This window comes from Trichosurus vulpecula, chromosome 2 (assembly GCF_011100635.1).
Source record: "Trichosurus vulpecula isolate mTriVul1 chromosome 2, mTriVul1.pri, whole genome shotgun sequence".
Taxonomy (NCBI): Eukaryota; Metazoa; Chordata; class Mammalia; order Diprotodontia; family Phalangeridae; genus Trichosurus; species Trichosurus vulpecula.
This window is the reverse complement of record NC_050574.1, coordinates 89,484,769-89,510,424: the sequence shown is the minus strand read 5'-3', so window position 1 is coordinate 89,510,424 and position 25,656 is coordinate 89,484,769. Positions and strand designations below refer to the sequence as shown.

The window sequence follows — 25,656 nt, the reverse complement described above, 5'->3', positions numbered from 1 at the left end:
TCCTCTCTTCTTGTATAGGGACATTCTTATGGGCTGGAGCACCCTTGAGTGGATTCTCAAAGGAAACTAGGCATGCTGACAGATTGTGAGGGAAAAGGAGTATGGAAATTCTAGATATTGGGCACATGCAAAAGATGAGATAAGAAATAGTTTGTGCAAAGGCAGAGATAATAATAGACTCATGGATTAGGAACAATAAAAAGGTTGGTTTCATTAGACAGTAGACTGCATGAAGGGGAAGAATCTGTAAAAAGTTTTGGAGAGTAGGTTGGAGCTAGGATGTGAAGCGTTTTAAATGACAAATAGAAGTGTTTATATTGCATACTAAAGGCAATATGGAGCCATTAAAGTTTATGGAGTAATAAGAATAGTTAATAGCACTTTAAAGTTTGCAAAGCACTTTGCAAACATTTCAATTTATCCTCACAACATCCCTGAGAGGTAGGTGCTATTATTTTCCCCATTTTACAGATGAGAAAACTGAGGCCCATGAAGGGTAAGTGACTTGCCCAGCATGACACATGTAGCAAGTATGTGAGGCAGGATTTGGTCTCAGTTCTTCTTGATTTCAAGTGAAAGAAATTATTATTTCTCTCTTATATTAACAACCAATCAATGGGGGGACAGAGCAATCCAGATTTTTTTCCTTTCTATTTCCTCATTCACAGTCCAACCTCTCAAGGGCTTGTCTGACTGGGCCCAAAGAATTCACCCCACCCAAACTATCTTATCTAAGTGAAATTCTTATGCCATCATTGTTCATTGTTCATTGACTGGGTGAAGGATAGTTTCTTTTGTATAGATTGCCCCAGGTGTGAGTGGTCTGGCTTGAGATGAATCTCTCTTTGTCCATGAGTACCATGATCAAAGTCACATCCCCAGCTCCTTATTAAAACAAGCCCACCCTTATTATAATATTCATCGTCTCATTAACTGTTAACCAATCAGAGTTACCACCTGTTAGGAACATTTATTTTTCTAAGAGTGTATAAACACTGAATGGCCTCCATGATTCCCCTTTGGTTTATGAGAGAAAGCCAAATGACCATCATTTTATTAATTATCTACTAGCCATAATTAATAAAATTGATTACTAATTATCCAGAAATTATGTCTCTTGGACTTTTATTATGTCATACAAGTCCAGCTCTCAAAACCACTGTGTCACCTAGCTGCCTAAAGTAGGGAGGGTGACATAATTAAATAGGCATTTTTTAAAAATGACTTTGACAGCTGTGTAGAGAATATTTTGAAGTGGGACAAGATTTATGGATAGATCGTTGTTGAGTATACAGTGATTTCCTTCGGGTTTTGAAGTACTGTATATTTTAATTTATTCTTTCATTTCTCACTGAGGTACAGTGGAAAAAGCACTGGCTGTAGAGTAAGAGAAACTTGATAATCCATTTTCTGACATTTACTACCTATGTGACTATGGGCAAGTCATTTAGCTTCTATTGGCCTCAGTTTCTTCAACTGTAAAATGAAAGGGACAGACAAGATGGCCTCTGAAGCTACTTCTACCTCAAGAATTATGATCCTATTCCTTATTATCTTAAATGACTTGGACCCTTCCTTGGCTTATAAAAAGATTCCTACTGTGTATATGAAGAGATGTGGTTCAATGTTAAAGTTCTAGTACTTTGACAATAATATGTCTAGGTGCTTAAATTTAGGGTTTCTTTTTGTTGGCTATCTAGGGATTACATTGTTTACTACCTTATCTTCTGTTTCCAATTTTTCTGGGCAATCTTGTATAAAACCTTGAAAGATGGTGTTCATGTTTTTTTTTTTTATTTCATCATTTATTTCTGGAAGATTAGTTATTCTCAGATTGGATGGCACATTCTATATTCAAGGCCAGTTGCCTTGGTTTCTAAAAATCTCAGTTCTTCCAATTTGTCTTTTGCTTTTGTTCTGAAATTCTTTCATCTACGTATTGTTAAAGTTCCAGACCTGCTGATTTATTTTTCAGAAAATTTCTCATTTTGGAGAGATTTCCCATGACTCCTTATGAATGTTATTTTTTCTTTTTTAAAATTCTCTCTTGAGACCTCCAATATAGATCTGCATTCTTTCCTTTAATTATTTGTCGATCTTAAGCACTCTGGAATTTCCTATAGTTATTCCATTATTATTTCTCAGGGTCTTCTTGTTGTTACAAAATTATCTTTCTTATCGGGACCTTTATTTTTTTTTTATTTCAACTCAATTTCATTCTGCAGATTATATTCATTATATGGTTATCTCTTCTCATTTGTTTACTCTTTTTTATCTCCAGTCTTTTTGTGTGTTTTTCCTTGAAGTCTGCCTTAAAATTAATTACTTCTTATCCTCTCATTGTTTGTTTTTATTCAGTCAGTCAATAACCATATATTAAGCACCTATTATGTGTCCAGGCACCGTGTTAACGCTGGGGATACAAAGAAAGGCAGTAGACAGTCCTAGACCTAAAAGAGCTCTGAACTAATGGGGGAGACAACATGAAAGAATTACATACAAACAAGATGTTTATAGAATAAATCTAAAATAGTTGACAGAGGGAACGTGATAGATTTAAGAGGAGTGGAAAAGGTTTCTTGTAGAAGGTGAAATTTTAGTTGGGAAGTAAATAGGCAGAGATGAAAGAGCATTCCAGGCTTAGGAGACAACTAGAAAAATGCCTAGAGTTGAGAGATGGAGTGTTTTGTCCATAGAACATCAGGAGGCCAGTGTCACTGGGTCAAAAAGCATGTGGTGTGGAATAAGGTGTAAGAAGACTAGAAAAGTAGAAGGGGGCTAGGTTATGAAGGGCTCTGAATATCAGAGGTTGCTTGTAGCTGATTTTGGAGGCAATAGGGAAACAGTTGGGTTTATGGAGTAGGAGAGTAACACAGTCTGACCTTCACTTTAAGAAAATCTCTTTGGTTGCTGAATGGAGAATAGATTAGCATGTGGAGAAACTTAAGGCATATAGACCCACCAGCATGATATAGCAATAGTCTAGGCATGAGGTGATGAGGGCCTGCACCAGAGTGCAAAGGAGAAAAGGGCCTGCATTCAAGAGGTACTACAAAGGTGAAATAAATAAAACTTGGCAACAGATTGAATGTGGGGAGTGAGATGTAGTCGGGGAGTCAAAGATAAAACTAGGTTGTGAGCTTGGGAGACTGGGAGGATGGTGTTGTCCTCAACAATAATAGAGAAAGTAGGAGGCAGGGGAGGATTTGGGGAAATGATTTCTGTTTTGGACATATTCTGTTTAAGATGTCTCTAGTATATCCAATAGGTTAGGTTAGGACAGGATAAGTAATTTTAGACTCATCAGCATAGAGACAATGATTAAATCTGTGGAAGCTGAGGAGATTACCAAGTGAAGTAGTATAGAGGGAGAAGAGAAGAAGGGCTAGGACAAAGCCCTGTGGAACACCCATGGTTCAAGGTGATATGAAGGAGGATCCAACAAAGGAGACAGAAAAGGATAGGTAGGAGAACCAGGAGAGAGTGACATCCCAAAAACATAGGGAGAAGAGAGTATCTAGGAGGAGAGAGTGATCAGCAGTGCCAAAGACCACAGAGAGGTTGAGAAGCATGAGAGTTAAGAAAAGGCTATTGGATTTGGCAATTAAGAAACCACAGGTAATTTTGGAGAGAACAGTTTCAGTTGAGTAATGAGTTTGGAAGCCAGACTGTAGGGAGTTAAAAAGAGTGGGAAGAAAATGTTAGCAGGAATTTTACCAAGGCATTATCTAACTTGAGAATGATGAAACAGAAGGCCAGAGACAAAGTGCCAGTAATCAGGTAGCCATTTAATTAATTGGTTTCATTATGATGAACAGATTTGCAAATCAGAAATTCTCCTGATCAGAATTCTGCCTTGCTGAAGTGAAGACAAAGGTTATATACATAAATCGCAAGTGGGAAGGGAGGAAGGAAGGTGGATTATAAACAATTTTTGCCAGAGAGGTTTCCCACTACCAGTCCACAAATCCCACAATATTAAGGTACAGGTGTGCTGAAGTTCTGTGGGAACACCATTATTCAAGTCTTTGAGGGTGTTAAACCTGAAAATTTGGTTGAAGGAAACAACAGAGCTAGGTGATAGAAAAATCCATGTTGTTTATTATTTTCCCTTAAAACATAGCGGAGCTAGCTTACTTGTACGTACAAGGAGTCAGAGTATAACTCTGGCTGCCTGAACAAAGCAATGAGAAAACTTATATACGTTATTTTAGCAGAGCTATCAAGCCTGTATGACCTCATTTTTATGACCCCCATGTATGTTTAACCATGATACAAGAAGAGGATTTTCCTTAATGGAATAGATTGTAAATACAACAAATTAGATAGTTGTCAAAGTGTCAATTGGATTTGTAGCCCCAGGATCTCTGTGTTTAATTGGCCATTAACATTCCACAACATAGTATATGCCCATAAAATATTAAGATAAGGAAAAGTCACATAATTCAAGATAGTGTCTGGGCTCAAGGTTTTCACCCTTAATGGCCATGGACAGAGCAAGGAATACTCCATCTGGATTTGTTGATACAAGATAGAGATGTCTCTGAGCTTACTCAGAGAACAAAGAGACTGTTAGGATCAGGCTTTTCTTCTGGTTAAGTAGTTCAGGCCCTGAGTCTTATTGAAATTACAAAAATGATATAAAATAGTATAATATTTTCCACAAGGGTCATTACTTGGTGGGTCACAGGACCAGAGTTCTGGAATGGGAACAGGTGCTACAGTCTTTGATTCACTTCACTTCATGCACACAGGCAGAAGGATGCCAGTGATTGTGAGCCTTGTCAAAGTTTGATTCAGGGGTGCGATCATTCTGTGACACAGGGTGGTCAGTTTCCTAGAATGGGTGGCCCTCTTAGGTTGTAATCCGTTTCCTATAACTGGGTGGAGGGCTCAGGGTGGAATTTCCCAGAAAGTAACCTCTCTTTGATCAGCTATGGTCAAAGGGGACCTAGCTAGGCCAGCAGAATAGCTGCACCATAACCCAGGGTGTGGGGCCACCTGGCAACCGGGGGGCTCCTCCCCAAAATAAACCCATGCCTTACCCTACCAACTGATCCTTACACATAATGCTGATATAGAGAGAATATACAGAATGCTGAATCATGAGGAAGTGCAGATCAGGGGACTAGCCTTGGGCAATACCCAGAATTATGCCTTAAGCAGTTTCAAGCCATTTCAGGGTATAGGGCAGAGACAAAGACAAGAATATAAAGGGGATTAATGATGGGCTTAATGGTGGGCTTCAATTTAGGTGTAATATAGGCAGGTAGACTCCCAAATATCTTGTACTGTCTACAGTAACTTTAAATGGAATTTCTCTTTCTATCTCTTGCTGTTGGACTTTGTTAGTAATGTATAGGAATGCTGAGGATTTATGTGGGTTTCTTTCATATCCTGCAACTTTGCTAAAGTTGTTTATTATTTCAAATAGTTTTTTACTTGATTCCACATAAATCCATATAAATTCTGTAGACACTTTTCACACAGGTAAAGTAAGATCTAAATAAATGGAAAAACATCAGTTGCTCATGGTTAGGCCGAGCTAACATAACAAAAATGACAATTTTACCTAAATTAATTTACCTATTCAGTGCCTTACCAATCAAACTACCAAAAATTTATTTTACAAAGCTGGTGAAAATAATAACAAAATTCATCTGGAAGAACAAAAGGTCCAGAATATCAAGGGAATTAATGAAAAGAAATGCTAGAGAAGGTGGCCTAGCCATACAAGATATTAAACTGTATTGTAAAGCAGCAGTCATCAAAACTACTTGGTACTGGCTAAGGAACAGAGTAGCAGATCAGTGGAATAGGTTAGGTACACAAGATGCAGTAGTCAATGATTATAGCAATCTATTCTTTGATAAACCCAAAGAATCCAGCTTCTGGGTTAAAAATTCATTATTTCGCAAAAACTGCTGGGAAAATTGGAAAATGGTATGGCAGAAACTGGGCACAGACCAATATCTTACACCATATACCAAAATAAAGTCAAAATGGGTTCATGATTTAGGAATAAAGGCTGATACTATGAGCAATTTAGGAGAACAAGGAATAGTTTACCTATCAGATTTATAGGAAAGGGAAGAATTCGTGACCCAACAATAGAGAGTGTTACAAAAGGCAAAAATGGTTAATTTTGATTATATTAAATTGAAAATTTTTTGTATAAACAAAGCCAATGCAACAAAGATTAGGAGGGAAGCAGAAAATTGGGGGGAAATCTTTACAACCAGTGTCTCTGATAAAGGCCTCATCTCTAAAATATACAGGGAACTGAACTAAATTTATAGGAATACAAGCCATTCCCCAATTGCACAATGGTCAAAGGACATGAACAGGCAGTTTTCAGAGGACAAAATTAAAGATATCTATAGTCATGTAAAAAAATGCTCTAAATCACTATTAATTAGAGAAATGCAAATCAAAACAACTCTTAGGTACCACATGTCTCCTGTCAGATTGGCTAACATGACAAAACAGGAAAATGATAAATGCTGGAGAGGATGTGGGAAAATTGGAACATTGTTACATTGTTGGTGGAGTTGTGAGCTGATCCAGCCATTCTGGAGAGCAATTGGGAACTATGCGCAAAGGGCTATAAAAATCTTCATACCCTTTGACCCAGCAATACCACCTCCAGGTCTATATCCCAAAGAGATCAGACAAGTGGAAAATGGACCCATATGTGCACAAATATTTGTAGCAGCTCTATTTGTGGCCAAAAAGTGGAATCAATTGGGGAATGGCTAAACAAATTGTGGTATATGAATGTGATGGAGTACTATTGTGCTGTAAGAAATGAGTAGCAGACAGACTTCATTATAACCTGGAAAGACATTTATGAACTGATGCTGAGTGAGAGGAGCAGAACCAGGAGATCATTATACACAATTACAGACACACAGTATTTGTAAGGACTAACTTTGATAGACTTGACTCTTCTCATCAACACAACGTTCAAAGACAGCTCCAAAAGACTCATGATGAAAAAAGCTATGCACATACAGAAAAAGAATTATGGAGTCTGAATGCAGATGGAGGCAAACTATTTGCTCTCCTTTTTTTCCCTTCTTTTTTTGGTTTCATTTCTCCTTTCTCATGATTCATTCCATTGGTTATAATTCTTCTTTACAACTGAACTATTATGTAAATAAGTTCAATGTGAAGGTATATGTAGAAACTACATTGGATTACATGCCATCTTTGGAGGGAGAGGAGAGGAGAGGGAGGGAGAGAAAAAATGGAACTCAAAGACTCGTGGAACTTAGTGTTGTAAACTAAAAATAAAAAATAAATTTATAAAAAATATTAGAGGTGTGTGTATTTGATACTGGAAAGGCAAACAAGAAGCTACTTTTCCAATTTCTCTTTTTCAGTCTCAAAGGTGAGATCAGGAGAGAAGAGGAAACACCTGGCAAAGAGATCTTGAACAGGAACCAAACACCCATATGAAGTACACAAGGGTCACCTCCATTGTAACTGCCCTGATGCTTCAACTAATTATATCTGGAGTGAGTAGTTCATGCCACCCACATACACTATGCTTCCTTTCCAGTTCAGGGAAACAAAATAGGCTGATCCTAGTGTTCAGCCACAAAGAAGCCAGGATGTGAATGTAAGGAATGGAAGACAACACCCATGAGGAGAAGGGCAAAGAAACTAGGGTTCATTTATCCGGAAGTGCCATGGCTGATGGGGAAATGAACAAAACAGAGCAAGCACCTACTATGTAGCTTTCTTCAAGAGTCTGAGGGACTCTTCCTATTCCAAGGATGGTGACTGGTATAAACCAATTTACAGGCACTTATTAAGCAACTACTAAATACCAGGCATAATGCTAGGCATCTGGATGCAAAAACAAAAAAAATGAAAGTGGATTCTCTTAAAGGGCTTAATCTCTATTAGGAAAAAACCTTTGGCAAAGATACTAAAGTGGTTTACCATTTCCTTCTTCAGCTCATTTTATAGTTGAGGAAACTGAGGCAAATAGGATTAAGTGACTTGCCCAGGGTCACACAGCTAGTAAAGTGTCTGAGGCTGGATTTTAATTCAGGTCCTCCTGACCCCAGAGCCAGTACTCTATCCACTGCACCACCTAGCTGCCTAGTCTTTGCAATGGGTCTGTCTAATCAAGTGTAACAATAACTACTCTGATCCCCTCTGTCTAAAGGTCAAGTATGTGACATCTCCACTCCTTTCCCCAAGGTTCTCCTGTACGTTTAAAGTCACTGGGGAGAAAGTCTCATCCCTGCCATTAATTCAAGACCCACTGATTATGTTCCCCAAATTTTAGGGATCCAAAAACCCTAGTTTCACTTAACCACTTAACATCAGATTAATTTTTACAAAAGTATATTTACTTCAAAGGTAGAACAAGAACAAACATACATACTCCCACCACCACCATCACTTTGGTCTCTTGGGAGGGGATAGGGAGTAGAAGCACAAAGCTTAACTCGTTTCCTAGGCAGCATTAGTCCCACCAAATTCCAACTCTCCCCCAGGTCCCAAGCTTGTGTCCCAGGACCTTAGCTTCTCAGGGCTTCCCTTGTGTCCTGGTGGCAACAACCACTTTCTTTCTGGTGGTGTCCTGAGGTGAAGGTCTTGCTCATCCCCAGCATAGTCACCATGTAGTAATTGGGAAAGGGCTTGAGGGCACCTTCCCCTCTCCTTAGGTTTTGTGGCCCCATATTGGGCTTGGCACTTTGGTTTTGTTTGTTTGCCCTTTTCAGTTGGAGGTAGAGGGAGTGAAATCCTAGACATGGGAGCTTAATATATGGGCACACTGGATCCTAGAAATCCAGTCTGGATGTTCTTGTTCTACCTTTGAAGGTAGAAATTGAAAGAATCCACTTATCACCTCCTGAAAGAGATCCCAAAATGAAAACTTCCAGGAATATTATAGCTAAATTTCAGACCTCCCAAGTCAAAGAGAAAATACTGCAAGCAGCCAAAAAGAAACAATTTCAATATCTTTTTGGCTGCTTGCATGTGAATCTTACTCTCATCAGAATTGGCTCAAAGAGGGAATAATATACACACTCAGCTGAGTGTAGAAATCTATCTTACCATCCAGGAAAGTAGGAGGGGAAAGGGATAAGAGAAGGGGGGAGCTGATAGAAGGGAGGGCAGTTTTGGGGAGGCAAAAGTCAGAATAAAAGTCCATTTGAGAATGGACAGGGTAAAGGGGGAAATAGGATAGAGGGAAATACATAGTAATCACTACTATGAAAAAAAATTATAGTGAGTTTCCCTGATAAAGACATCATTTCTCAAACATATGGAAAAATGAGTCAAATTTATAGAAATAAGAGCCATTCCTCAATTGATAAATGGTGAAAGGACATGAACAATTTCCAGACAAAGTAATCAAAACTATCTATTGTGATATTTTTAAAAATGATCTAAATCACTATTAATTAGAAAAATACAAATTAAAGCAACTCTGAGATACTACTTCACACCTGTCAGATTGGCTAATATGACCAAAAAAGGAAAATGACAAATGTTGGAGGGGATGTGGGAAAATTAAACACTAATGTATCATGGTGAAGTTGTATACTGATTCAACCATTCTGGAGAGCCATTTGGAACTATACCCAAAGAGCTATAAAACCATGCATACCCTTTGACCAAGCAATACTGCTACTAGGTCTGTATCCCAAAGAGACTTTTTAAAAAAAGAAAAAGGACATATATGTACAAAAATATTTATAGTAACTCTTTTAAGTGATGGCAAAGAATTAGAAATTAAGGGGATGTCCCTCAATTGGTGAATGGCCAAACAAGTTAACAACTTGCTATATGTGATTGTGATGGAATACTATTGTGCTTTAAGAAATGATGAGCAGGATGCTGTCAGAAAAATCTGGAAAGACTTACATGAACTGATGCAAAGTGAAATAAGCAGAACCAGGAGAACATTGTACACAGTTAACAGCAATATTATATGATAATCTACTATGAATAACTTAGCTGTTCTCAGCAATACAATGATCCAAGATAATTTTGTAGGACTTATGATGAAAGATGCTGCCCATCTCCAGAGAAAGAATTGGTAGAGTTTGAATTCAGATCAAAGATACTTTTTCTTTATTTTTCTTGGGGTTTTTGTCTGTCTTTTCTTTCACAGAATGACTCACATGGAAATGTGTTTTGCATGACTATGTCAAAAAATTGCTTACCTTCTCAACAAGGGGGGAGGGGAGGGAGGAAGAGTATTTGAAACTCAAAATTTGAAAAAGATAAAGTTATAACTGTTTTTACATGTAATTGGGAAAAATAAAATATTAAATAAGAACAAAAGAGTAAGAGACTTAAGAAACAATATGTGAAAAAAAGAATGATTTGACCATAGAAGCAGCTGGCTTCACCAGACAGGTCATCATCCTGAACCATGCAAGCCAAATCAGTGCTGGCTATGCACCCATTCTGGATTGTCACATTGCTCACTTTGCTTGAAAGTTTTCTGAACTGAAGAAGATTGATCATCGTTCTGGTAAGAAGCTGGAAGATGGCCCTAAATTCCTAAAATCTGGTGATGCAGCGTAGTTAAAATGGTTCCAAGCAGGTCCACGTATGGAGAGCTTCTCTGATTGTCCTCCTATGGGTCATTTTGCTCTTCATGATATGAGGCAAACCACTGCAGTTGTTGTCATTGAGGCAGTTGACAAGAAAGTCAACTGGAGCTTGGAAGGTCACAAGATCTGCCCAGAAGGCTAAATGAATGTTTTGTACAATACCTGGCACCCCAGAACTGATAAGTGATGGAAGGAAGGTCTCAGAATTGTTTGTCTCAATTAGCTACTGAAGTTTAACGCCTAAAGACTAGTTCATGATCACAATACATCATAAAAGCTTCAGGAGGAAAGGAATGTTTTGTGGACCATTTGATTGGTGGCAGTTTTAAGCTATTAGTTTTTGAAATGAGTAATTTTTACATGGAAATAACTTGATCAAAAATCTGTCAAAGAACTTTGAGACCATTAAAATAGTTTAATGGAGAGGGTGGGGAAGGCAACGAATGACCTCTACTGTACCACACTGCTTCCCAATGTATACCTGTACTAATTTTGTCATCAACATTATGGGAGAAAAAACTCAGGCAGAATAACAGTTATATAAACCCAAATGGTCTTTTTTAAACAAAGGTCAAGTTGCTCTGAACAGTGTTCCAATTCTCCATGGCAGTTTTACATTTTTATACGTTTAAAGAGTAAATTAAATATGCAATAGTTAGAAAATATACAGAATGTTATAACATTTTGCAGCTTCTACATTTTCATTCTAATTCTGATAACGTAAGTTTTACATTCTAGAGCAAGTTGCTGCATAAGCAGGGTTTTGATTTTGTAAAAATGTACTTGTCATATCAGTCCTAATTATCAAGGTTGCTTCAAGATGGAGTCCATCTTGTTCTTCCTCTCAACAGTGAGAGGAAAACTTGTGTTCAGCCTAGGTCTCCTGGTCCTAAGTTCTTCCTGGGAAGATGGAAAGATCACAACTCCTCACAGAATCGTAGAAATCCAACATTGGAATTAGCCTCAAAGGTCCATTACCTAAACCCTTATTAGCAACCTCAGTATTCCCAAACAAGTCAGCATTCGGTCTTTATTAAAAGACCTACAGTGTCGAGGAACTCATTGTTTTAAAGCCCCCCCATACATTGAAAAATACTTTAGCCACTCGATCTGCTTTCTGGTTCCTGGTTGGGCAGTGCTTATGTGTATCTGATAAAATATCGGGTCACTTCTGATATATGGCTTATATCCTCAGTGTCTCCTTCCAGAGGTTAAAAAAATCAGTGCAGACAAGTTTTAAATATTTGCTGGTGTTCATGTTCTCCAAATATGAAGCATGAATCGGCAATGCTTTTCTTTGCCCACATTGAGCACAAGTATCGCACTCCTTGATGACATCTAAAGCTATCTTGGGCCAGGTAGATCTATTTCTCATCAACTCTAGGATCCTTTCTTGAACCATATTTCCAAAGCCATCACATAGATCTCTCATGGCCATAGAGTGGTATATTCGGAATAATACCAGCTGTTTCCTGCTGTTCTATGCACGTAAAGAATCACAGGCCAGTCCAGCATCCCATTGCATAACTCCAACTTCTGCCATTTTCTCCACAGTAAGATTCTTTCTGCCTACTGGATGTCCCTTAGTGTCACTAACTTGCTTTTTGGCTAGCATGCCTTCTCTTAGCACTTCATCTGCTCTTGTTGCCAGTTACCCACAGACAACTAAGGTAAGAAAGGTGGGTTCAATGAAACAAGATTAACATCTCCATCTAGTGGAAGTCCCAAGTTCTCAACTACACTTCTACTTAACTCTAGTCCCACTGCTTGGGTATCATATATGCATGCCTCTCCCACCTTTCAGTATCACTCCAGCTTCATTACCATGTGGCCTTTGGAACAGGCCACCCACATCCACATTAGTTTTCCTAGCCTGTAGCAAATACTGAAATCATATTGGCTAGTGGTACTGCCTATATCTGGAAAATGGTATCTAACTTGGCACTGGTCAAACTATGAGTCAATGGATTGTTGTTAGTCCACATATGGAGTTTTGTTCCATACATACAGTCTTTGAACTTTTCAGTGAGAGCCCACTTCAAAGTCAAGAACTCAAGCTCATAGAGTAATGAGTTGCACTGTCAGACAAACCTCTGTTGGTAAATGTAGTTGATCTCTGGGGGCCATCCCTCAGGATAACTCTCAGACCTTCCAGGCTGGCATCTTTGTCAAGAACAAAAGGGTTATGCGTGGGCCAACACCAGTTCATTTGTAAGGAAGCCGATGACATTTGAAGTTTTTTTTTACAATAATCACATCATCAATCCAAAGGGCTTGGCTGGTTTTCAAGACAATTTTTCATGGGTGAAGTCATTCTTAATCATTTAACCACTTAACCACATTACTTAACCACTGTTAAGAAATAGCAAGATACTTCTTAATAAATTTGCAATAACAACCACCAAATCTTCTATAAAGTCTTTGAATCTTGAAGACTGAGTGGACCTAGCCAATGCAGAAACTCTTCTGTATTTTCTTGGTCAAGACTCACATTTTGTTGGGATACCAGGTGACCCACATGCTTAATAAAAGCTTTGCAAAAGATGAACAAAAATTTTCGGCATTTACTGACAGCTTCAGAGCAGTTTCCTCTGGTGGATCCAGCCCTTACATCAGCCTCTCTTCCTGTTCTTCCAATGTTTTTCCAAAGACTATGAGAAGCCAGGCCTGGTGGTGGATGCCTATAATCCCTGCTACTAGGGAGGCTGAGATTGGTGGATCACTTGAGCTCCAGAGTTCTAAGCTGCAGTAGGACTGAAGCCAATGAGGTGTCCAAAATAAGTCCAGAACCAATACGGTGAGCCCATAGGAAAGAGGGTGGGGGAAGAGTATTGGAAGAGTAGGCAGCACCAGGCTGCTAAAACTTCAGTGCCAATCAGCAGTGGGAACAGCTCCCACTGCCCTTCCAGACTGGACAAGAGAGGGAAATCAAATCTCAAAAACAAATTTTTTACAGGCCATCTAGGTCCACTTTCACTTTCATCACCAGGTGATTCGTGTCTCTGATTACTTTCTCCATCAGCCATTGTTGTTGTTGAAATGCTAAATATACATACATATATATATATATATATATATATACACACATACATGTAGAGAGTAATGATATTCTGAATGCAATTGAGATTTCCTTCTCCTTTCCAGGAAAAAGTTGTATTGCCAGGAAATGTCATTAGCCTTGAGCACAATGCTTTTGATGACCAATATGTGGGCTGTGAAGAGCATATGGAGATACGGGCAGAAGAGCTCTTAATTCAAGAAAAGGCAATGAACTCAAATTTCAATGAAGTTTGGAAAAATTCAGAAATTATATGGAAAAATATGTCTGCCGACAAGAAGAAAATGAAGATGCCATTTGAAGTTGCTGTCATTGCCTACACAATGGAAAGAAATAAGATTTACCCAGCCTTTAATCAAGCAGTGAGAAAATGCTGTCAGTCCCGGGAGGATTATATGAACAACTTCCATTTCAAAGCTCTCCATTTCTATCTGACCAGAGCTGTTCAAATCCTGGGAAGATCCTGCAAAAATGTGTACAGGGGCATCTCTGTGGCACAGCACCCTGACGGAACCGGGGAGATGCGCTTTGGTCAATTTGCTTCAACCTCTCTGAAACAAGATCAGGCCAGAAAATTCACATATGGCTCAGGGACATTCTACAAGGTGTACACCTGTAAAGGGGCTCTTATTGAATATTTGTCAGTCTTTCCATATGAAAAGGAGGTGCTGATCCCCCCATATGAGCTGTTCAATGTCTCTGGGTTCTCAGATTCTGGAGGCTTAAAAAATGTTGAGCTACGTAGCAAAGGAACATTTAGCAAGTTTAACTGCGCCTACCTACAAGGTGAGCTGGGGTCTGGCACAAGGCAGGGCTTGGATTGGGCTCTGGAGAGATCAAGTTTGAGGTCAGAATGGTTGGGCACCAGCCAATTTACTGCAATGTTGTAGTAAATACCAATTTACTACAATGTTGTAGTAAATACCAATTTACTACAATGTTGTAGTAAATACCAATTTACTACAATGTTGTTCTTGGATCAAAGAGAATTGGGTTCCAATTTATACACCTGACAGTTACTAGCCATGTGTCCAGTGGTTGAACTAGAGAGCCACTGATGGGTTGAACTGGATAGTCACTGGTTCCCCTCCAACCCTTCCATTTCCACTGATGCCCTATGAGAAAAAACAATATTTACCCAAGGACACAAAGGTGCTATGTAGAAAAGCCAGGATTGAAATGCAGACCTCTGGGCTCCAAATCCAATGGTCTTGGTGTTGCAGCACCCTGGACTAGGGTGAGAGAATCCCAAAAGTCATAGTATCTGAGGACTGAGAAATTGGCAACTTCTGCTAACTAAAAGTTTGGCTCTGAGCCTATTTTCAGAACCAGTTACTCCTGGAACACAGCCAGTGATTCTGCTCCAGGAAGATGCTCCTTTGGACTTGAGTATGAATAACCAAGGGAGACTGAACAGCCTTTGTTCCTACAGATAGCTTTAGAAAAACACAGACTTTCTCTGTCTAGAAGTCATTGGTACATCCAGCTGGGAGAGGCAAAGACTTGAGGCAACATTTAGTCACATCCTCCAATCAATTAGACTTCCTCAGGAGGCAATTTGTTCTCCATGACTCCAGGTCTTAAATGGAGGATAACTGACCACTCTTAGAGGATGTTGCTGAGAGGATTCTTAGGAAAGGGTTGGACTCAATGGCCCCTAAGGTCCATTCCAACTCTAAGCCTCTACAGTCTTGTAGATGAGAGGTGACATATGGTGAACCATGTGACCTGGATGGCTTAAAGGCAGTTTGTTCTAAAGGAAACAGCACTGCATTAGGAGTCAGAGGACCTGGGTTCAAATCCTGGCTATGCTACTTACTACATGTGTGGCTTTGGGTAAGCTACTGCCTCATTTACCTGGGCCTCCATTTCCTCATCTGTATAATAAGAGAGTTGAATTACATCATTCCTGAGGTCCCTTCCAGCTCTGAATATGAATCTATACCTTAGATTCTGGTGTTCTCATGGACCTCACATCTGCCTTTATCCTCTCTGGAGACGCTTTCATGGGGGTAGAGAGAGGTAGAAAGTGAAAGGCCACCAGGTATTTTCAGGAATAGAAGACACATGCCCAATTCTGTCAAATGAACAATGCCGAATGAATTGGGATGGGACTCGTATATTGGGAGGACTGGGACTTAGATTATAGAGTAAGGGGCCTGGGCCTACCCTGTCTGATCAGGTCCTTCCCAAAGCTGTGATGAAGCCAATTGCAAGGGCTGGGCTGGGCTGGGCTAGGTTGAGCTGAGCTGAGCTAAGGGTTATCTAAAGCACAGCTCTAAAAAACGAAAGCATTTATTTCTGTTTCAAAGAGAGAAAGCAATTGATTTGCTGCAAGACCCTGGTAAAGAATCTCTTTTCTTCTCTCCATCCCTCTCTGGGCTCCATCCGTGGTGTCTACAGGGATTCTGTCCCAGAACCCTGAGACACACTCATCCTCACCCCACTCTATCCATTTTAAGCAGAACTGGAGCCTTGCTCTCTGCTCAAGAAGCTGCTAAGATCATATATAACCCACACCAGAATAGAAGACATTCCACTGAGGCTACAGACCCTGTGAACCAGTGTTCAGTCCAAAATGTCCTCCAGTACATTCTTAACTATCTGTGGTACCCTCTGGTAAGATGAGGTCAAGAATGAGGAGAGGAAGAAAAGAGCAAACCCTGACTCCTAATCTACCACCAATGATGGGAAGGGGAGAATGGGGGCAGGCTTCCAAGCTGAACTCACCTTTGTTCCTATATTCTTTCCTTTACAGCTCCTGGTAATAAGGCAGCAGTCCCTGGACAACTGACAACCATCTTATTCTCTGCAGTACTCACTCTGGTCCTCCAAGCTCATTCCCAGACCTTGACAGGGTTGTTATTACAATGGGGAACCATATAGACAGTGGTGTCTGGTAAATGTTAGCAACAGGCTCTTCCCCCTTCCCAAAAAAAGGAATCAGAGTTGGAGCACTTTTAAGCATAATCTGCATTATTAATATTATCCATCATTTTCTTAAGTCTAAACTAGCAATAAAACAACAACTGGTATAGTATTTGCCAATTTCTAAGTATAAATACTCACACTTAAAATGTAACAATCAGCTTTCTCAGGCATGTTGGAGCTGGTTCTAGAACACCCCAGCATTTGGTGTCTCTCAGCACCATGGAGTAAGCAAATGTCTGGTTATCTGTAGCTCAGATAGGGCAGGTTGGGGAGGGGGACAGTTTGTGTCTAGTCCTAAAGTGAATTTGTCCTTTCTCAAAACCTGTAGTTTCACACATGCAGAACTCAAGGGAAGTGTCAAGGAGAAAAAAATGGCCAGATTTGGGGTGAGAAGAGCCAAGTCTGATTCCCAGCTCAGACATTTCCAACTTGTATGACCTTATGCAAACTCCTTCCCCTCTCCATGCCCCCCTTTCCTCATTTCTTGAATGAGGGGGCTTTAACTTGATGCTCTTTAAAATCTCTCTCAGCTCTAACAACCTGAGATTCAGATGAAACCCATAAACCATGCAGGACCTACCTGCTACTTGCAGTTCAATATGGGCTTCACTGTGATAGTCAGGTGACTGGAATTGGCAAGTATATGGACCAGAGTTAGAGACCTGCACCTGCTGCATCCTCAAGGTCACCTTCCCCTCAGCTATGTCATGTTTCAGCAGCTCTGTCCTCCCTTGGAACTCAACACCCTGGGCTTCCTCCAGCTTCTCCCTATTGGAACATCTGTGCATGAGGGTCTGGTTTCTGAACCAGTTCACAGTCATGTCTCAAGCATCCATCTTGGGGGAAGAGTTCACTGGAAAACATGTTGTCTTCCCCCTGTTTGGCCTGAATGGGCTGAGCAGGGCCAGTCACTGAGAATGGTTATTCCTGGCATTCTAGTGACAAAACGAAAGAAAACTAGAGAACAATATAGGTCCAGGAATAAGAGTATTTGTTTCTGTGGTTGGGGGGGCCCTAGCAGATGAAGGTCTGACATCTGGATCAGCTGCTGCTCTGCTGTTGGCCCACTTCTGTCCAAATCCCTTTCCTTTCTGTGCTTCACTTGTAGAAAGACATGCTCTCTCTTGACTACTTTGCATAATGGGAAAGAAAAGGAAGCTTATTGGGTCCTGGAGTTTTAGGGATGGGGATCAGGAAGGCAACAGCTGCTATCACTGGTCTTAAGGAAAGCAATGCATTAGCCTCTGTTCCGCTACTGCCCATAGATAACTTATAAGTGCAGAGGGAGTCCAGGCTCCTGGGCGGGTGTTTGCCTGGCCCTTTCACTCTATTTGCTATGCAGGTGAGGTAGGAGGGTGGGCCAGAGAGCTAGGTGAGGTCTCTATAAGGTGGAGGAGATTAGCTCACCTGGGAGTTGGGAATTCTGGTCATCTGGATAGATGGATAGGTCTGTCTGGTGTCCTAGTCTGGATCTCCCTGGGCTTGCATTGGGAAAGGTCTGATCCACTCATTCTTGTTAAAGTGTTATGGTACAAGATGGCTTAATACGCCAGCCCCTCCCAGAAGTATCTAGACTTTAACAGGATACTCTCAGAACTGTCACGAACAGAGAACTAAGAGACTTGGCTTCTGGACCTGGCTCTGCCATCACCCTCCTGTGTGACTGCGGGCAAGTCCTTCCCCTTCTTTCAGAATCCTCTTCTCTTGGTCATTTTCCATCCTGATGTTGTGGGTCCATTATCTCCCCCCCTCCCCTTACTCCTACTCTTCTCCTTACCTTTCCACTTCTTGCTCTGTAATTGAATCAACAGTAACCACTGCCTCTGGGAAAAGTATGTCAATGGACTGCCCTAGTGCTCCACTCCCCACACTCCCCAAATCACAGATCACTTCCATGATAATCATTCTTCTCTTCTTATTGTCTGTCCTGCTGGAAAGTAAGTTCCTTGACAGCAGGGACCATCTCACTTTTGTATTTGTATTGGGTGGGTTGTGGTCCTTCAATCTCTAAGAGGACCAAAGTGACATCACCATATTGGAGTCAAGGTACAGTGTGAAGGACTGTGGCTGATCAGACAAATACAAGCTCAGAAGACTGTGCCACAAGTCAGGCACAAATGGTCCATATGAACATTTGGAGTGTTGATGTCTCTAAATTTACACATCTCATGTTTCTTTTGAGTTTCTGCAATTCTTCTTTGCTCATAGAGTACAGCATCTTCTTTGAGATGGGTACAACATGCTGGACAGTCCTGTGCCAGTGTGTCCATTGTTTCAAATCAATTCTAAAGTTCCTCAGAGAGACCTTGAGAGTGTCCTTGTACTATTTCTTCTGACCTCCATGTAAGCACTTGCCTTGTATGAGGTTTTTCTTGGCAAATATGTGTTTGGCATTCCAACAATGTGGCCAGCCTATTAGAGTTGTATTCTCTGAAGTAGAGTCTGAATGCATGGTAGTTCAGCTGTAGAAAAGACCTCAGTGTCTGATACCTTATCTTACCAGGTGATCTTCAGAATCTTCCTAAGACAATTCAAATGAAGTGATTCAGTTTCCTGGCATGGCTCTGGTATACTGTCCAGATTTCACAGGCGTACAACAAGGAGGTCAACACAAAAATGAGATCAGACCTTCAGTTGGTAGGCAATCTAATACCTCTTCTCTCCCACACTTTCCTTTCTAAATTCTGAGCTAGTTCTGGCAATGCATGAATCAACATCATCATCTATGTGGACATCCCTGTGAAGTATACTGCCAAAGTAAGTAAACTTATCCACAGCATTCAGAATTTCCCCATTTGGTGTAATTGATGGTTCCATGTATGGATGGTGTGGTGATGGCTGGTGGAGAACCTCTGTTTTCTTGGTGTTAATTGTCAGGCCAAAATTAGCACAAGCAGCAGAGAATAGATCCATATTCTGTTGCACCTCAGCTTCAGAGCCTGCATTGCAAGAATGATCATCGGCAAACAAAAAGTCATGCACCAACTCTTCTTCCACTCTAGTTTTGGCTTGTAGTCTTTTGAAGTTAAATAATTTACCATCAGTACAGTAGCTAAGCTGGATGCCATTTTCAACCTCGGTGAATTTAAAATTTTCCTTTGACTTCATCAGGGTTCATCATGGTAGAAGGCTAGGCACCAACGATGGGGGCATTTTCCTACAAATAGCAGTTGCATTGCCATGAGCCTGTCATCCACTACTTTTGGTAGGCATACAAGCTTGTTAACTACATTAATTTTTAGTGTGAAACCTCTGTCAGCTTCATGGTGCTCCCTATTACTGCGGCCACTTCAGAAAAATGTGTCTCCAGCTCCAACTTTGGTGAGCTGGCCTTCATCTGCCAGCCTTGTTTAATACCTGCTGAATGCTCTCACAATAAGAAATGTTCCTCTTTCTGGTCTACTGGATTTCATGTTGTCCATAAGTAAGTGAACATTCCATGTCCTAATGGTGAGTGGAATCATCTTCACAAAAGTTTCTGTACATTTTTTGTGTTTTGACTGCAGGGTCTTTGTATTTCTTTGGTTGTACTAGTCACTGGGGAGAATCTTCCTCAGTTCTTTGGTACAGAGTCCTCAAAAAAAGCTGGATTTTTTTTACCTCTTTTCAGGTGAGAAATAACTACGCCCTTGGTGAGACATTTGAATCTTTCCAAAGTGATGGGACCCTTGCATGTGTGGAGGGCATTTGTTCTCATAACCTCACTCACACACAGGTCAAGAGGACAGGTCTTGGTATAGACACCAGCAACCTCAGAAGTCACCCATCAAAGGGAGGCAGGAGGTGGGACTGGTCATTGTTGTTACAGTTCCCTGCTTTGAATGGAAATGAACAGTGACAGTCTCCTACATTGGTGACAAGTTTGAATCCCTATTAAGAGAGATCTTTCTATTCAAAAACATGTCATCCCTTTTGGGGCCAAGAACATAAGGGCCTAAACAGGATGAAATTCCCTCCAAATACACAATCCATGATGCTACATTGCAGATATTGATGGAGGTTCCTGGGAGGGAGAATGACTCTGAGACCAGATACCATGCCTTATCTGAACATTGTACTTTCAGTAGGGTTAAAAAACAAGGCTCTGTGTGCAATAGGGGCTAAATGAGTGTTTCTTGAATTGATGGTTTAATTGAAATGAAATATCAGTGGACAGTGATATGTGAATACCACAGTGGCAGAAACCAAAATAAACTTACCTGATCCAGAAATCCAAGAAAGCTTCCTTCCCCTTCAGACTATACAAAGTAGTCAAAAAAGAGAATGTCTTGCTACAATGGGATCAGAGTAGTGAAAGTAATTTACCCAAAAGTGTAGCAGTTGATCCAGAAACAGAAGTCAGAACCTCATAGATCTTGGATCCCCCACACCTCACCTGCATACACACAAAAGAAAAGGGAAAAAAGACTAATATGCACCAAAATATTAGAAAAATATTTTGTGTTCATTTTTGTAGTTGTGGGCAGGAGATTAAAACAAAATATGCTCTCTTGTGTTGGAGAAAGCCTAAACAAGTTTTGGTATATACATGTAATGGAATATTATTATCCTGTATGAAGTGGTGAATATGATGTATAGACTTATATGAACTGATGCAAAATGAAATTGGCAGCCACAGGAAAACAAGGTACACAAAGACTGAAACAGTAATGGAAAGAACAATAACAAAAAAATAGAAACAACACTGGGAAAATATAATGGCTGAGCTTGGTCCATTAAAGAAGAAAATATATCTCCCTTCCTTTTTAGCACAACTTGGGGCCTGTGGGTGTGAAACACTGTATATCAGGTAAGACTTTTCACATGTTAGTTGGGTTGATCTGGATTTTTTTTCCTCTTTTGTATTTTTTGCTGTTGGGATTGGCTTCCTGGGAGCATTCTGGGCTGAGCCTGACTCAAGACAGTCACTTTTAATTCAAGTTTGATGTGAGAACATGAAGAGACACTTACCAGTTATTCAACAGTTAATAAGAGATCTTGAACCATGTGATGCTGCCCATTGGGCTTTCTCACAGAAAGGATAGGGATATTGCATGGAGACTGACAAGAAATAAGGATTTTATACTTAAGGAATTTTTCAATCAATAGTTGTAGTCCTTCTGGGCTTTAGGCTTAATTGGATTTTGGCGCTTATTGGGGAACACATTAGGGTCTCAGAGGTGAATTGTGGCTGGAGTGGCATGAGTAGCTCACCCAGAAATTTCCTGAACCCAAACAAGTGGCTCAACTGTCTCCCATACTTCTGGGAGTAACAGGGGGAGGTCTGGAAGCAGAGGAAAAAGGGAGATCGGAGGCTTAACTAGAGAAAATTGTCTGCCCAGTTTCACCATCAGGTCCCTTCCCAACAAGGGGGCAGGACAAGAAGACAGGATAAGGAAAGAGTGGTTAAACAACAGATCCTCATACAAGCGGGGGAGGAGGTATGTCTCTCGATAACCCTTAAGTTTCCCTTCAATGCCCATGACCTATCAACTAGCAGGACTGGTAGGGCCAGAGTATTCAGTTAAGATAAAGAATGTAGCTCCCATATCAATGAGAAAGTGAATACTCTTACCTGAAAGATCGATTGTTGCCCAAGGAGCTGGAGAAGATGGGAGCTCGGCTGAGTCCCAGGCTTCCCCATCATTCCAAGTCTTGAGAAGACTGGAAGGCAGGGTACTGAGAAGTGGCTCCATCATCTTTCCTACCTAAGGGATAATCGTTCCTCCAATGTCCCTCCTGGTCACATCTTGAGCACAGTCCCAGAGGCTTTAGTCCTCCAGGCTGCCTCAGGGAGGGGTGGGATGGTAAAGGAAAGGCGACATGGTGACATCCTGGAGGGGCACTCACTGGACCAGTGGCCTTCCTTGTTCCATCTAAAGCAAGTTTCCCCATTACATCAGGTTTTTTCTCTGTCATCACAACAGCCAAGAGTTGAATCTGTTCTCTGTTTTTAGCCCTAGTTCTGCCTTCTTTCTCCTCTGTAGCAGGTAGGTCTCTGTTGTTTAAAGATGCCAAAGGCCATCTCCAGTAATTGGGCCTGAGGTGTTTAGGTTCCATTTCCAATTTCTGCTGTTTCCTCCAAATATCTGGGGCAGACTGACTGATGAAGTACATGCCAAGAATGGCTGCCTCCACTGTAGAGGTGGGGTCTAAATTGGTGTACTTCCTGATAGCTTCCATTAGGTGGCCCTGGAAAACGGCAGAGTTTTCATCTGCTCCCTGACTGATCTCCTTAATTTTCTCATAATTGACTTGCTTCTGAATCCCATTTTTTCAAACCTTCTACCAGGCAGACCACCATAGGGTTTCTCTTTTCCTTGTCTTCATTCTTCTGATAATCCTATCCAGGGTCATTAGTGGGGACAGTGGTTGTTCCCAGAAGGTAGCTGGTGGAGAAGACACAGCCAAATTATCCCAAACTTCTGGGCTTGTTCCTAGCTTCTCCTCTTTTCCTCCACCTCCTACAATAGGTGGGGAAAAGGATATGGAGGTCTCCCCAGGAAAGCCCAAATTGAAGGGAGACATCCCTAAAGCCCTCAGTAAACTTGGTGGGATCTTCAGAATATCGACCCAGTTTTTCTTTAACCTGAGAGATGCCTGACATTGAAAATTGGACATGCACTCTAAGTGTCCCACTGGGTGAGGCAGCCACTTCCCTTAGAAGAAAAAGTCTTGAAGGAGTAGTGAAATTGGAGGCCTGGGAGGAAGGGAGGGAAGTCCCACTTCATATGAGGGATAGACTAGGGGGGTTGGGCTGTTGGGGAGCTGGATTCAGCTGCAAGGCTGGGTGAGAAGGAGGACCTGGGAGGACACAGGAATGGGGATGGCTGGGAAATCGGGTCCCCCTGTGCAACTGTCAGGGAAGGAGGATCCAGCAGGTGAGGGGAAGGCTGTGAGGTTCCTAGTAAGAGTCAGCTGGCACCAGAGAAGGAGGAAGGAGGGCAGGAGAAACAGCCAGAGCTGCAACAGGAGAGCGTAGAGACGGGGTAGAGAAAGCAGCTGGAGTCAAAAAGAGAGTGGGGAGGGGAGGAGAAGGGATGGGGAAAACAGTGGTGTCTATGACACAGGAGCTGAAGTCCAGGGGGCTACAAGAAGGGGATCATCTTGGATAGCAAGTTGGTTCCCATTCCCCTTTTGTGGAGTGAATTTAGCTATGAGCATCCTACAATTTTGCCAGAGGGTGGAATCTTGTGAAAGGGCCATGAAACCTAAATGTAAGGGATTTCAGTCCATTTCTCTTCTCAGTGGCAGTATAAATCTACCTGTAAGAGAGGACTGTATTGTAAAGACCCTAAAATAGGCCATGTTTCTTGATCCTCCAAGTGATACTGAGGCCAAGCTGTGTTGCAGAAGAACACAAGCTGGTTTTTTGAGGTCTCAAAAGAAACTAAACTTTTTCCAATTCTTAAAAAGACAACCCAGGGGTGAATATTTTAGAATTAAAAAAATCGGCACATTTCTTTGCCTACAAGCCTCAAGAAACCAAAAAACACCTGCAGTTGCTCAATTTCTTAGCATGCTAGAAAATGAGAGAATTGGGTATACGCTTCCAGATAGGGCATCCCCTATGCAATGGAAGTTCTGCTGGGTCTAAGAAGGCCTAGTACCAAAACATCTGTCCCAACTAGAGCCTGAGACAAGCTCAAAAGCACCTCCAAGCCTTCCTTGGTCCTTGGAGAGTGACCCCAATTGCAGACTGAGAAAGGAATAGAGGGAGAGGAGGCTTATGTACCTTCTGGTCTTGATTGGAGGAGGGCTTGAGGGGGTCAGGCAATTCCCCATACAGGGCCACTAAAATGATACAGTTTGGGGTTGCTGGGAACCCCAAAATGTCAGGGTAGAGGGTGTCATCCACCTGGAATGAATTCACACACTCAAACCTTCCAGTCAAATAACAAGGTTTATTGTAATGCCAATAGTGTGAATGAGATTCTTAGGGAATCAGCAACTAAATGGGGGGGGGGGGGTGAGACTGAAGTTTAGATACAAAAAAGGATAGTGAAAGGATCTGGATGAGCTTAAGGAGAGGTAGGTAGGCTGGGATGGGCCAGGTGCCATAGTGAAAAGAATACTAAGTAAGCCAACTAGGTAATCTAGATGGGATTATGGCGGTGGGAGGCAGCTAAAGAAAATCAGAGGATAATGTAGGACCAGGAGGGAGGGCAGGTATGTGGGGGAGGGGAGGCAGGAGCTCTCGGGACTTCAAAGCTCTGAGTCTATTCCCGGATCAGTTGCTGCTCTAAAGTGGACCCACTTCTGGGCCCACTTTCCAAACTCTGATTCATTTGTAGCTAAGACATTCTCTCTCTTGATTACCTTGGGTCTTCATGGAAGTAGTTCAGTTGTTCCGGGCCTGGGAGGTTGGATGCAAGGGCAGAAAGCCTCCTGCTGCCATCAATGGCCTTAGGGAAGCAGTAGCCTCTGCTCCAACCCTGCCCATAGATAATTTACAAATCAGAAGAGAACCCAGGCTTCTGTGGCCCTTATACTGGCCCTTATACTATGGCTGTGCAGTTGAGTATATTAGAAGATGGGGGAGCCAGGTGAGAGCTCTATGTGGCAGAGAAGTGGAGCTCAGTGAGGAGGGGAGGAGTCTGGTCATCTGGGTAGATGGCTAGGCCTGTCTGACATCCCCATCTAAATCTCAGCTGGCTAGCATTGGGACCCATCTGACCAACTCATTCTTCTTTTTTTATTATCTTTTTTTTATTTTAAATTTATTTATTTAACATATTTAGTTTTCAGCATTGATTTTCACAAGAGTTTGAATTGCAAATTTTCTCCCCATTTCTACCCTCCCCTCCACTCCAAGATGGCGTATATTCTGGTTGCCCTGTTCCCCAGTCAGCCCTTCCCTTCTGTCATCCCACTCTCCTCCCATCCCCTTTTCCCTTCCTTTCTTGTAGGGCAAGATAAATTTCTACGCCCCATTGCCTGTGTATCTTATTTTCTAGTTGCATGGAAAAACTATTTTTTGTTTGTTTTTGAACATCTGTTTTTAAAACTTTGAGTTCCAAATTCTCTCCCCTCTTCCCTTCCCACCCACCCTCCCTAAGAAGTCAAGCAATTCAACATAGGCCACATGTGTATCATTAT

At 41.3% G+C, this 25,656-nt stretch overlaps 1 protein-coding gene across 1 annotated transcript; it reads left to right on the top strand.

Moving 5' to 3' along the window:
- Positions 1 to 7,457: 7,457 nt before the first annotated feature.
- LOC118836662 (ecto-ADP-ribosyltransferase 5-like) lies at positions 7,458 to 16,533 on the top strand. The gene is made up of 3 exons (XM_036743893.1): positions 7,458 to 7,520; positions 13,734 to 14,433; positions 16,406 to 16,533. Exons 1-3 carry the CDS (start codon positions 7,458 to 7,460, stop codon positions 16,531 to 16,533), a joined length of 891 nt encoding a protein of 296 aa, XP_036599788.1.
- The last annotated feature ends 9,123 nt before the right edge of the window (positions 16,534 to 25,656 follow it).

Coding starts and splice junctions, on each gene's coding strand:
- LOC118836662 (XM_036743893.1), top strand. CDS start 7,458: ATGAAGTACACAAGGGTCACCTCCATTGTAACTGCCCTGATGCTTCAA. Junction 7,521..13,733: donor TTCAACTAATTATATCTGGA/GTGAGTAGTTCA, acceptor TCTCCTTTCCAG/GAAAAAGTTGTATTGCCAGG. Junction 14,434..16,405: donor TAACTGCGCCTACCTACAAG/GTGAGCTGGGGT, acceptor TTTCCTTTACAG/CTCCTGGTAATAAGGCAGCA.